Genomic DNA, 13,211 nt, shown 5'->3' with positions numbered 1-13,211 from the left:
TTTTGTACATGCTCTATGTTCATGAAGGTAACCTTCAACTTGGGATTCAAGCAGCATGAGAGCATGTGTTATTTCAGTATATGTCCCCATCTTTGACCAGTTTTGGGTTGCCAGCCTTGTTTTCATAAACATTTCGAGCACCTTTGAACTTCTCACATCTTGGATTACAACATTTGCGCACCCACGCATATATTTTCAACTTAAAGCCCAGTTGTGTGTCACATTGACACAACCCATATACTGTAGGTCTGAAAGCAAAATGTTATTGTAAAACTGGTCCCTTTTAACACTGATAAATTAGCATAAATAGAGATTTGGACATTAGTGTTTGAGCTGCAATTAAAAAGCAGGTCTCTGTGCCACTTAAAACACAGCACAATGACTACGTCTCTCGTTATTGCAACATGTCCTTTTGGCACATGACATGGTTGCACAAACATTGTGGTAATATTGTGCCAAGGAATCTTAACTCCTTGGCAGCTGCGAGGGCCAGCAATGTTTTGTAGAGCTGTGTGTAACTGGTGCCTGTCACAGCTTAGGAAGCGGCATTGTTGCTGGCACTCGCATATCGCCACTCAGAACCTCAGACATTATCTCACGCTCTTATCAGGTGCATTAGGTTCCTGACCTCACTTTGGAATTATCCACAGCTGCCCAGTGTACCAGCTCTGTTCATCATATTGGGCTGCCAGCACTTTGCTTGGCAATTGGCTCCTATGCGCCTTGGGATGAGAGCTAATCAAGGGCATTGTTTTAGGATTAGCTCTCGCAGTGCTACATTAAGCAAACACTTCCATGGAAAGTGTTTCTTTGAACAGCTGGAGATGTTTATGGCAGGAACATCTTGGATTACTAATTCTATGGATTTGGGGTTTTAGGGAGAAATGAGGGAAGCTCTGAGCCGAAGGCTTTGTCATTATTCATTTTTTAACCCCCCTACTGTGCGCATTATGGGTGGTGGTTGAGCAATGACACTAGGCTTATTTATTCCTTTAGGAGTTTCATTTTGGGTTATATATGGACTCAAGCCCTACATTCTAATGCTGTACATTATTTTAGCTGCATATTTGTGCAATCACCTAAAGGCTGGAGCAGGTCTGGGCAACCTTAGGCACTCCAGATGTTACAGATACTGTAAACAACTCCAATTCTGTCTCAAAACAGTTACGCAGGGAGGTATAGTTCAACAATATCTCAGAATCCAAAGGTTGCCTGTTTCTAGGCTAGAGGCACACACAGTGAAACTTTTTGCTTATGACTTACTGGCATTCTGTGGCGGCAGTTGGAACAGATATGTTGCAGTGGCTTCTTTGAAGCAGAGCTTGAGCCCAGCCAATGGTGTTCTGGTTCCCTTGCACACTGATTTCAGTTGATTTCTCTTTTTTCTCTTAGCCTTGTCATTTCGAGCAACATGAAGTGCAACCTAGAGATTTTGCCAGCTATTTTTATTTCAATGTGTAACTTTTTTGAAGTAACTTACAACGTGTCTAGTTATAAGTTTGGAGCAAGATGAATTTCTGGAGCAAAGTGGAGATTTGGACAATTATAATGTAGATGTTTTGTACAAGCAAATTTAGTTAACAGAAAATAATTTGTATTCTCGTATATATTACAAATTTTTTCGTAAACTAGTAAGTTAGGTTGAAAAAAGTGTGTGCATTTTTATATATATATATGTGTATATATATATATATATATATATATATATATATATATAACACTATCCACCTGGAGCACTCCAAAAATATGTCTAACGCCTGGGTGCAGGTTATATAATATACATCCAAATAGCAAAGAAACCGCAATCCAGGTCTTTTAAGGTGAAAAAATCAAATCATATTTATTTCGAATCTTTCAGCTCCTAACTCAAGACTTCCTGAGGATGGCTCGAGTTTAAGAGCGGAAACATTGAATAAAACATGCTCTCTTTTTCATCACAAGACCTATGAGTGTGGACTTTTCCCTATCTAATGCTATCTAACTATCTAATGTATCAGACTGTAAAAAACTGGACATAAAGCACTTTACACCTGGGCCTTAGGGTGCTGCAGCTTTAGGGGCAACATGCCACCCAGTTGCATTCACTTTGTTCCGGAACCTGAGGAGGAGCATGCCTGCAGGAAGGGGGGGGGTGTAAGGCGGTTGATGGGTGGCCATGGGGGCTTTGGCCTACTAGTGTGTGTATATATATATATATATATATATATATATATATATATATATATATATATATATATATATATATATATATATATATATATATATATATAAATCCTTGGCTATTTTAAATATATAAATCCTTGGCTATTTGAGTTCCACTGTGAAAAAGTACTACTTCATGTTAGCTTTGGGTGGAGGTAGTTATTCTCCATGGCCAAGGCAATTTAGGTAAACTGTGAACCAAAAGTAACAATACCTATTACACAGTACATTTGTTTGCCACCCTATTAATTCTTTAAATTTACCTTGGGTTATCTAATCTCAGTGCTCTTATCCTCAGTCCAATATGTGTAATTGCAAAAATCTGTTCCTTTAAACACAATCACAATCAAAAACCAAAACCAGGGGAAAAAACTCTTCCTTACTTTTTTTTTAGTAGGCGACAAATTAGACCATAATAATTGTTTTCTTTGATGTTGGTAAAGTCTGGTTGTGACCTTGGGCAATGTCTTTGCATCTCACTGCAAGCACCATGCATATGACAAGCGTGATGTAAATACAGATTCAATGTCTGCGCCCCTTCTCATTTCCCACTTGTTATACAGCGCAGTGCTTGTAGATAAACCCCCACATTGATTCCATGAGGCTCTTTTGCTAAGATCATCACAACATAGAACTTGATCGCCAGCAAGCCATCTTGTGTTATTAATCGCACACATTGGAAAGGGACTCATTGACGTAACATCTGGCTTCCATAAGTGTAAATAACCCTGTGAGACGGCTAAATACAATCACATGTGCGAGACATTAGGAAATACGTCAACTCACCAAGATGTTTTCTGGCTTAATTTTGGTCGGAGTGTTGACCCTGTTTGTTATACGCCCCAGAAACAAGGCTGATAATGTTTTGCCTAATTCTTCATATTGCTCCCAGGTTGCAATTAGCTTTAACCAGTTTGTTGCTGTGAACAATTTTTTTGCAATTCAAGGCTCTTCCCCATTTTAGCGCCTGCATGGGACAGCTGTTTGGGGGTTGCGAGTCATAGTAATCAGCAGCTGCAATTTTAACTTCATTCCAGTTATGGTTATTGGATATATGTAAGGATGCTGGGACATGGAGGTTGTTAGTAGTTTCATTTTTAAGACAAGTTCAGTTTCTGCAGTGAGAAAGGAGGTTAATGCTACAGTTAGCTGCATGTCAGGGCATGGAAAAATGAAACCCTACTACAGGGGTCCCCAAACTTTTTAACCTGTGAGCCACACCCCAATGTAAAAACTCTTGGGGACCTACACAAGCAAGAAAAAATTCCAGATGCCAAAATAAGGTCTGTGATACACTAATTAATAACTCCATGTGGACTGCTAGCCTGCAGAAGGCACTGTTGGAGTAAACGTGTGCCTTTATGCCTCCAAAACTTGAATTTAAGTCAGGAATTCCAAAGTGCTCACTTACTATGAGGCCACTGGGAGCAACATCAATGGGGGTGGAAAGCAACATGATGAGTCACTGCCCTACTACATACATTGCTATTTCATACAAGGAACACAGAGCTAATGGCTATGGTCAAGAAGCTTGGAATATGGGACAGCAATATCTTCAGTAAATGGAGCTGCATATGTAATAATGAAGGCATTTTTTATTATTAGTATCATATAGTGATTGTATTGCACTGTTCTATTTTAGGAGATGACGCTCTTCATTAAGTGACTAAATGTTCATCAGGGTCAGGGTGATTTAGAAGCCCCTTCACTCTGTGGGAATGAGTGAAACAATTCCGCTTCCTATTTCCTTACATTGCTCGGCAGGCTTTGGGAATTAGTTATTTAGTATTAAATACATACAGTATGAGGCTGGCCTTCCAATCCATCACTAATTGATTAATGGTATCTTTATATGATATGCAATCATTCCACCATGATGGCTGTGTATACTGAAACTTTTGTAACTATGCGGCTTTTCAAATAAATGAAATGTTAATGGATTATACTACGAGAGTGCTGTCCATCTGCGGACTATGACTCGCTGGACAGATAATTGAGATTATTACTATTGTGCTACAGGTTGGCTCACTGATTACAAATATTGTCACGTGTACTATTCTCGTATACTTAATCACTACTCAAGTTCTCATAACCCTTTGTTATACCCTCCTTCTAGATAGGACAGCCATTATTGGGGTATAGTTCATAAAACTAAGCCTTCCCCCAAAAAGTTATTGAACCTATATTTAAAACTTTACCATAAAACTTTACCATAATTCTCTAGATTTTGATCATTACTGCCTTACCCTCAGTCTTTTTATTAAAAGTGTGTAAAAAATGTTCCATCCTCACTGTTTAATGTGCCACGTCTTCAGTATGTTACTGATCAGTATCTGCAGCGCCACAACCAGGTTTCTTAATGCAGCATTCTAGGAAATTGCTTTTCAGTTCAATTTGCCCATCTTTGCATGATACACAGTCAGCTGGAACCAGTTACAACTCATTGGCCTTCAGTACAAAAACCCATCCTTTAATTTCCTCTGAGATACCTTTGCCTGTATTCTTGCCAAAATATTTCTCTTATACCAATGTCTGAGAGTAAGAAGCTGGTGAAAGTATAAAGGGTCTGTAGTTAATTCTGTATTATCAACACAACGTTGATCAGACAGCGTTTTATAAATGTTTCCTCTGTTTACTTTAAAATGTAGAGCTTTGTGTAAGCCGTGAAGGTCAGTGAGAGAATTGGGAACACAACTGTGTAGCCAGGGGCCCCTCACTGTGTGGGTCATTTATATATGTCAGACATATAGACCAGAAAAATTTGAGTCATTGTCAGACAGCACCACAGTGTTGGATCATCGGTTTTGAATAGGGCTGAAGCATCCCTCAGTGTATTATCTATATCTTAAAACTATTATTTCTCTTGAGCTGTGTCCCCTGCAGTTACATCTTATGATCCTTTTTTTTAGCAACAACCTCCTTTCCTCATACTTAATCTATCTTATTAAAATGCCTGAATTCCACATCAGCCTTGAAATGTGGGGTTTGTAACTGTATTTTACACTTGCCCTCCTTTAGAAAATTGGCTGTGAAGGGATCATTGGCTCTTCTGCTAAAGAAGATCGATGTGGCATATGCAATGGCGATGGCAAAACCTGCAAGGTTGTGAAAGGCGACTTTAATCACACCAAGGGAATGGGTGAGTAAGTAGATCTGTTTCTGGTTTTGGGGATTAGAGTGCAAGTCAATGGGTCAATTTTAGCACCACATTTTTGGGTGCTCATTAACTGCTCTGCATACCATTACCCTAAGTGTAACGTTGATGTACAAAATATGACCAAAACATCAACATGTCACAGATTAGCGTTAACAGATGTGCAGAAATTGGTTTAAAAAGGCCTATGGAATCAACCACGTGGGAAAGTTTGGCTCTCCAACTGAGTAGTACAATCTACAGCCCACTGCCTGGCCTATCCCATTTCTTACATTAGCATAGGTGCAAATTTATATTATAAGGGAGGCAGTGCCACACGTTTTGGAACCAGAAGCATGTATGTCCCTGTGCCCGTTGCTAATAATACCATTGCCATATTCATTATCTAATCTACATTCATTACCAGAACATCATTGTTGCAATTGTTTCTTTTTAAGATGGTAAATTTGGTCAATTTGCAGAAAGTTCCACATTGATACTCCATGTGTAGCGTTTATTAATAAGCAGGGAAGATAATTGTAATATGGGCATCGGCACTGCCTGTGATGTTCTCAGTATTTGTTATTTTGTGCCTGTATGTTTGGCTTAGAAATCATTGTTATTGTTCTATGCCCCTTACATGGAACAGTGTTTCTGTTGAGAACAGAGGGCATCTGTGCTTGTTATTGATTGGGATCGTTCCTATCCACGCCTTGTACTCTCCAAACACAGCACCACAGCCATCGGGCAGCTTCTCGGCAGTGTACAAAGCACTCTCTAGAGACTTCTGGGAATTCCTGAGAAGACATAGGCTCAAATTGTCAAGACTAATTCACATAGAGGAGATGTTAGGAAAGGGTACGGGGGGAAATTTTTCTAAGGAATTTGCTCCAGATTTCAGGATTTCCTGCATATTCTATTTATTATTTCTTAGCATTACCAGGGAGAACATAAACACTTTTCATTTCTAGGAAAGGCTTAGACAAAGGCTAGACAGACAGCTTCATTATTTTTGGAACATTCTGGCAGGTTAAACTAATTAGACTCTCCCTTTAAGTGCATTTGACTGCTTGGTTATTAACACACCTAAGCAAAGTAACAGAAACGGTTTCATGTAAAAAAAAAACAAAAAAAACAAACCTAAGGCTGAGATTCAAACAGGTGTCTTTCCACATCATGCTTGGTATAGGTTTTACCTGTGATATATATTGAACTTGGCTTGTTCAGGATATGTAAGATAAGAGACCTTCAGAATGGGCCAAACTGTGGCTCTACAGTTGTTGAAAACTCCCAGCAGCCTTCGACAAGAGCAACAATATTGTTTGCACTAACATTAGCACCAATTAAATGCAATAATGACCCCCTACTCCAGGGGTCCACAACCTTTTTTAACCAGTGAGTCACATTCAAATGTAAAAACAGTTGGAAAGCAACATAAGCAAGCAAAAAGACCATGGGGGTGCCAAATATGGGCTAAAATTGGCTATTCGGTAGCCACTATGTGGACTGGCAGCCTACAAGAGACTCTGTTTGGCAGTACATCTGGTTTTTATGCAACCAAAACTTGCCTCCAAGAACTCAAAAATAAGCATCTGTTTTGAGGCCACTGGGAGCAACATTCAAGGGGTTGCAGAGCAACATAAGCAAGAAAAAAAGATCAAAATCATAGGGGTGCCAAATATGGGCTATAATTGGCTATTTGGTAGCCCCTATGTGGACTTGAACTCTGTTTGGCAGTACACCTGGTAGCAGGGGGACCAAGGTGTCTGGAGGGCCAGAATAATCCAAAATCCAACATTGCCCTACTTCTTGCCTTTACCTATTGCATCTGAAACTGAAGTTACGTCAAAGCTGTGTGTGTTTTTGGTTAGTTCCAAAGATGCCTCATGATATGTTTGTGTTCCCAGTTAACCGTAGTCATTGTAAGAAGGTTTCCACATGTGTCATGACAAAGGCAAAGGCACAACCCAAGTGCTTCACATGTAAGCGCAGTGTGAGCTCTGTGTGACTATCCCTCTCCGTGATTAGCCTGTCACCCTGGTGTTTGGTTGGTGTTCCCCGGGATAGTATTGTTTTTGAACACAGTCATGTATCAGAAGTCTTTATTTTTGGTATACTAACCCCTTCAATGCAAATTTGGCTATGAGATTCATTCCATCCATAAGCATGGCTCTCCCCAATCGAAAAGGGACATTTAAGCTCTGCTGCAAAACTATTCCAAGCACAGATGAATATCTATGTTGCCAAAGTTTATGGTTTCTCTCTGTGCAAGTTATTATAAAATGTATTGACTTGCCCCTGGGACTGGTTACAATCCTCTCTGGCTGCCAACCTCTCTAAATGTCAGACCACAATTCCTAGCTTTCTAGGCCATGGTCCCTGCTTGCTTCCTGTAGGACGAGTATAACACAATAGGAGCATTATGGGAAGCGATAAAAAAGCTGTGACCAGAAAGCCTGACATAATGGGTACCTAGGAAAAACTGAAACTGTATTTTTTGCACCTTTACAGAAGCTAGGGGAAGCAAAATATGAGGAAAATAATTGTAGAGTAACTTAGCATTTCCACAAGACAATTTCAGAGTTCAGAAAAAAATGTATAGTGTCCCTTTAACTTTCTCTTATGACAAAGAGCCAAGGCCTTTGTTTTCTGATACATGTCCAATAGAGGCATGAAATCGGATAATAAAACAATGGAGAAATGTAAGTCTCTGAGACTTTAAAAGATTTAAAGCCAGTGAAGGAAATGTGTTTTTAATATGCAGCCCACAACCAATGAGTTACATTTGGACATATTTGGGAAGTGATTGTTGAACATCTCATGTATATTCACAAGAGTACAATCATGTGTGCATAAAATCATTGTTTGTATGGGGTCTGAAAAAAGACCCTGTGGATAAACGTGGGGGTTTCCTACCTCCAACCAAGCCTCATGATTTGCCTCTTGCAGTTTTTCTACTGCTGTTCCCAGTATTGTATGCAAACACTGGGACCCTGGGTCTTAAATTGTGTTTGAAACCAGCGCCCCTATAAAAATACCTTGCCTCCTGCATTGAAGGGGTTAACTCATTCACTACCAAAAATTTCATGTCTATAGTCTAACGGATGATTTCTCAAAGTGCAGCAGTAGATGCTGTTCAAGCCGGATGTACAAAACCTCAACTCGTTTTCAAGAGAAATGCTCAAGAAAATAAGGCAAAAGCCTTAGATTTCCTTTGCACTTGTGTTAATGGAATGCTTTAAGATGGTAACACTTTGATAAATCATCCCATGGGTGTTTTGTTCACTTGGTTAATGCACCCCATGTAGGAGGGTTTGCTTGGCCCACGTTTGCATGCCTGACCTCTCCCGCTCATCTCCGTGTACAGCAGAGCTGGTGAGTGTGTGCGGTTTGTGTCAAAGTCCCATTGCATGATGTAACCCTGAGCAGTAACCAAGATCTGGCTTCTAACTGAACTCCTTCACCCTCAGACTTCCATATTAAACAAGTCATTTTTCCTTGTGACAAGTGTCCTGCAAGGTCATCTCTTTCTCTCAAGATGACAAATGATGAAGTGTCAGAGGGTCTGGCATGGGTGCAACAAAAGCACTGCTCTGCCAAACCCAACAGAACGCTCTATTTACAGTGTAGCCGCTCACACACTTGCCTGGTAAGTCTATTTGACGTCATGTATTTGTTCAGGCTGCAGCCGGCAGACCTTAGGCATGAAGACTTGCTGATCTTGGGTTTTTCTCAGGCTAGCATCGTGTAACTTATTGTGGATTTCCATCACCTGTCTGTCTGATAGCTGTGTGTTTTATCTGCATGCTTTTTGTCCATAAGCTGGAGTGGTGAACTTGTCTTAAGATTTGCAGTTTGTGCGCTTCCATTGTGGCCAATAACTATTTAAGGGTGAAGGCAACGAAAGTGTTGAACCACTCATTGACCACATTAAAGTGGTATCTCCAGTCTAGAAAACGTGTGAGTTTCCCTGAAAACTGTTGTGGATTTGCTTTGTCTCACAGGTTATATTGAAGCTGCTGTGATCCCTGCAGGAGCCAGGAGAATTCGGGTGGTGGAGGACAAGCCAGCGCACAGCTTTCTGGGTAAAAATCATATATTCATATGTGTAATCCCTAAAAGCAATTAACCTATTCTCTCCCTATATAACCCAATGAATGAATATCACTGACTAACTTAAGCTTTATCCTTCAAACAGAAAGCATAAATCAAACCACCTGTATTCTGATTTAAAACTGTATGCTTGAGGGTGAATAAGTTGGCATATGCAGTAGTCTGTAAACACAGCAGCTAGGTCTCACTTATCTGAATTCTAATGTCATAAATTCTCTCTGGTTATGCTGTGATATCTAGAGAGGCAATGTGCTCCAAGGTCCAGTAGTTTATCTGGAGCAGTGGTTTCCATACTGTTTAGTTCAGGCAACCCTTCAAGGTCCACAATTTGGTCACAGCAGTGCTTGTCTCATAATGGGGTTACAAAATGAAAACATTGCTGTATTAGCCATTTAGTAATGGTTCCAAAAATATCCAGGACAGTACCAAATTGCACCCTATCTGGCCTTCAGGCTGGGCCCCTCAGCTGACTTTCCTGGCCCCTTGGAGGGGCAATCCCCACAGTTTGGGAATGACAGATGTAGAGGAAGTTATTCATTATTAATTAGAGTATTGCAATAGAAAGGTCAGCCAAGGCTTAAAAACGTCAGCTATAGTAGTTTTATATATGTAATTTTGCAAACCTTTAAATATTAAAACCAGAGCTTTGGAGTCGGAAGCAATTTTGGGTATCTGGAGTCAGTCTCCAAAAATATAAATATGATTGTACTAGGGATGCTGCCACAGGCTATTACTGAAGGTGCGCCATTTCGACGTTGGTAATATGTTTCCCCATTCATTTTAAACTGTAGATGTCCTGTGTAGACTTGGCAAAAATGACAAACTTTTAAAAATAAATAGTGTTGTGTATATATACAAGTTCAACATTTTTTCAGCACTACCTGCTGCCCTCAGCCTGGTCATTTGGCCTATATGTTAATAATTCCATGTCATTAGAAAAAAGGGACACATTGGCATTATAGTACATTATCCCTTCTAAATCTTTTGGGGGAATAAGTACCCTATTTGTCTATTCAATTCCCATTATTTGTTTCCTTAAATGAACCTTAAGTAAGAAAACATTTACTCCTTTCTCACTTTTACACCTTCTAAGCTAGATGGGATGTTCTCGTACCTTGTAGTCTGTTTAAAGGAGAACTAAACCATAAAAATGAATAGGGTTAAAAATGCCATATTTTATATACAGAACATATTGCACCAGCCTGTGGCAAATTATCCAGCAGAAAATGAGGTTGGCCTGTTATATAAGCTGATGCTACGGGACAGGTTATTACATTTTGATGCTAGTTGCACTGGTTTCTGAGCTGGCATGTAGTAAGTATCTGTATTAATTACTAGTCAGCCTTATATTGTGACATTTATATTCTATGTGTACTGTAATATTGTAAGTGGGTCCCTAAGCTCAGTAAGTGACAGGAGCCTGGAGCATGTGCAGGAAATCTGCAGAAAAGAAGATGGGGAGCTGCTTAATGTACAATATTTCTAGCACTTCTTTAGTTAGGCTTAAGTTCTCCTTTAAGGCATACAAATGGAAGATAACTCCTACTACTCTTATTTTATATCTACAGTATATGAGTTTTCTTCTACATACCTCTGAGGAGAGGAGTAGTTCAAGTTAGCTAGAGGCAGAAGATGGTTGTTAGAAGGAAGATGGAAGATAACTCCTAATATGTTATAATATATATATAATATATATATATATATATATATATATATATATATATATATATATATATATATATATGAGTTTTGTATACAGAAGTTTGAGGAGAAAAGTAGTTCAGCAAGTTAGCTAGAGGCAGAAGATGGTTGGTAGAAGGCAACCAAGGTTAGACCTTACTACTGAACAAAAAAGCTGATCACAAGCTGTTAAATAATCTCTCCATTTTTATTCCTCAGACTCAAAATTGTATAATAATCCTTCCCCTGTAACCCTTTCTGTGAAGTGCACATTACCTCTGCTTTACTTATAAATATAAGCTAGAGCATGTAGCTTGTCTGGACTAGTGCTGGTGCCATTATAAGGGCAATATTTGGTTAATGCCTTACAGGGGGTAATAAATGTGAAGCTATTTGTGAGGGTGGATGTGCTAAACTGAAGTTCTAAAAAAAGAAGAGAAGCGCATGGAAATGAAAAGGAGAAGGTGTCAAAGAACAATTTCCTTTCCAGTTCCTCTCCCACTGAGTTGTCATCATGGCTGTCCTCCTACAGTGCTCTGAGCTGGGAAGAAACCTGAGATATTGGACATTGCCAGCAATTGTTCCCCCCAAGGAGAATTCCTTGAAAAGCTGGACTGCAGGCAACTATGTGCTAGTAATTCGCACACAGTATTTGCTCAAGAATTCGGGACATCTATTCATGCGAAAGCACCTTGATTTCCCTAAATCAACTGGCAGCAAAAAAAAAAAATATGCCATTTGGTTTATCAAAGGCAAATCTCCAGCTGCCTTCAGCGGCATAGCTTTTCCCTCTGATCCACTGCACAGCTTTTACTTGGGCATTACTTTTGCCGGAGTTTGCAAAGGGCTTGCCCCAGACTTGCACTCTAAGGATTATGTATATTGGGCTCATACAACCCTGTAGTTCAACTGGGATTCCCAAACTTCCCCAAATGGAACAATGTCATTGGGTGCAAAAAGTTTATTTTGAAGGGCCGTGTATCGACAAGGTTCTTTAAGCAAAAGCGTCTGCCTGTCACTGTGCACACGGGGGCAAATTTAGGCCCAAATTTCTGTCCCATAAGCAGAGTTACAGGCACTTTGCTTTCATGTCCCTTTATATAGAAACAGAGTGGTTTGGAGCAGTAGTGTCTGTTTCATTGGGAGCATTTATCCTGTGGGAGAGAAATGCCATATGTAAAGTAGCTGTGACAGTTAGAGACTGGTACATATGTATATTAAATCACAATTGGCCAAGACTCTGCAAGAGCTGTAGTGCAAACAGAATGATACACTTAAAGCTGCATCTAACACTAGTTACACAGTATGGGGGTGATAATTGTTCCACAGTGGTGCTCTGTAAATAGATTATTATTACGCTTACAGTTTGAAATAATATACTATAACACAAACAACAGTTGATCCAGTTCTAGTAAACCCTAGCTATATAATGAGCATCTGTTTGGCATCTATGGATTACTCCTCTTATAATATCACACCATAGTTCACATCTGCCTCTACTTTCTGTACCACAAACACACACAGATGTTCAGCTTCAAGCTTATCCTGCTGGTACTCTTGGATAAGTCTACCTGTTTGCTTTTCATCAGTGTCCATTATATTTCTTTTAACTTGGCTTCCCTTCCTCTCTTTTCTTTCCTGTGGTGTATGTCCTAGTAGAATACCTATTTAAATAATGAACCTGTGGTTCTATTCTTGTTTGTTGTTGTGAATCCCCGGTACACAGCATTCTTGTGGCATGTTCACAGTACAACTGCTACCTTTTTAATAACGAATTAATTATGAAATAACAGAAGAACATGAAATTGTGTGTGTAGTGTGCACTTATCTAGTATGTATGTTTAGTCAGGACATAAAATAGTTTACCTTTTAGGGGTATAACAATGGGGAGAGCATACCAAGTGTTTGCTGGAAGGCATGAGAATACAGACGCCCCAGACTGTGTGACTTATGTGAAGTCTGAGGGTTTTGCCAGTAGATATGGTAAGGAAATGGGAGCAGAAATCATCTGAAGAATATATTAAAGGAGAAGAAAAGTCATCCTGCACTTGGGTGTGCCAAATGTTAGACACCCCAAGAGATT

General features: G+C 39.6%; 1 protein-coding gene across 4 annotated transcripts in view; it reads left to right on the top strand.

The window, feature by feature from the left end:
- adamts17.L (ADAM metallopeptidase with thrombospondin type 1 motif 17 L homeolog) overlaps positions 1-13,211 on the top strand; it is a 143,391-nt gene that overhangs the window by 96,970 nt on the left and 33,210 nt on the right. For 3 of the 4 annotated variants that reach the window (XM_041586874.1, XM_041586872.1, XM_041586875.1), the window contains 3 exons: positions 5,221-5,341; positions 7,243-7,317; positions 9,340-9,420. In XM_041586874.1, coding sequence (XP_041442808.1) covers positions 5,221-5,341; positions 7,243-7,317; positions 9,340-9,420 — 277 coding nt within the window. The remainder of the gene's footprint in view (positions 1-5,220; positions 5,342-7,242; positions 7,318-9,339; positions 9,421-13,211) is intronic. The other variant, XM_041586873.1, reaches the window with a different exon arrangement.

This window comes from Xenopus laevis, chromosome 3L, assembly GCF_017654675.1.
Source record: "Xenopus laevis strain J_2021 chromosome 3L, Xenopus_laevis_v10.1, whole genome shotgun sequence".
NCBI classification, from domain to species: Eukaryota; Metazoa; Chordata; class Amphibia; order Anura; family Pipidae; genus Xenopus; species Xenopus laevis.
Note: the sequence above shows the minus strand (reverse complement) of the source record. Positions and strands in the feature narration are given on the sequence as shown.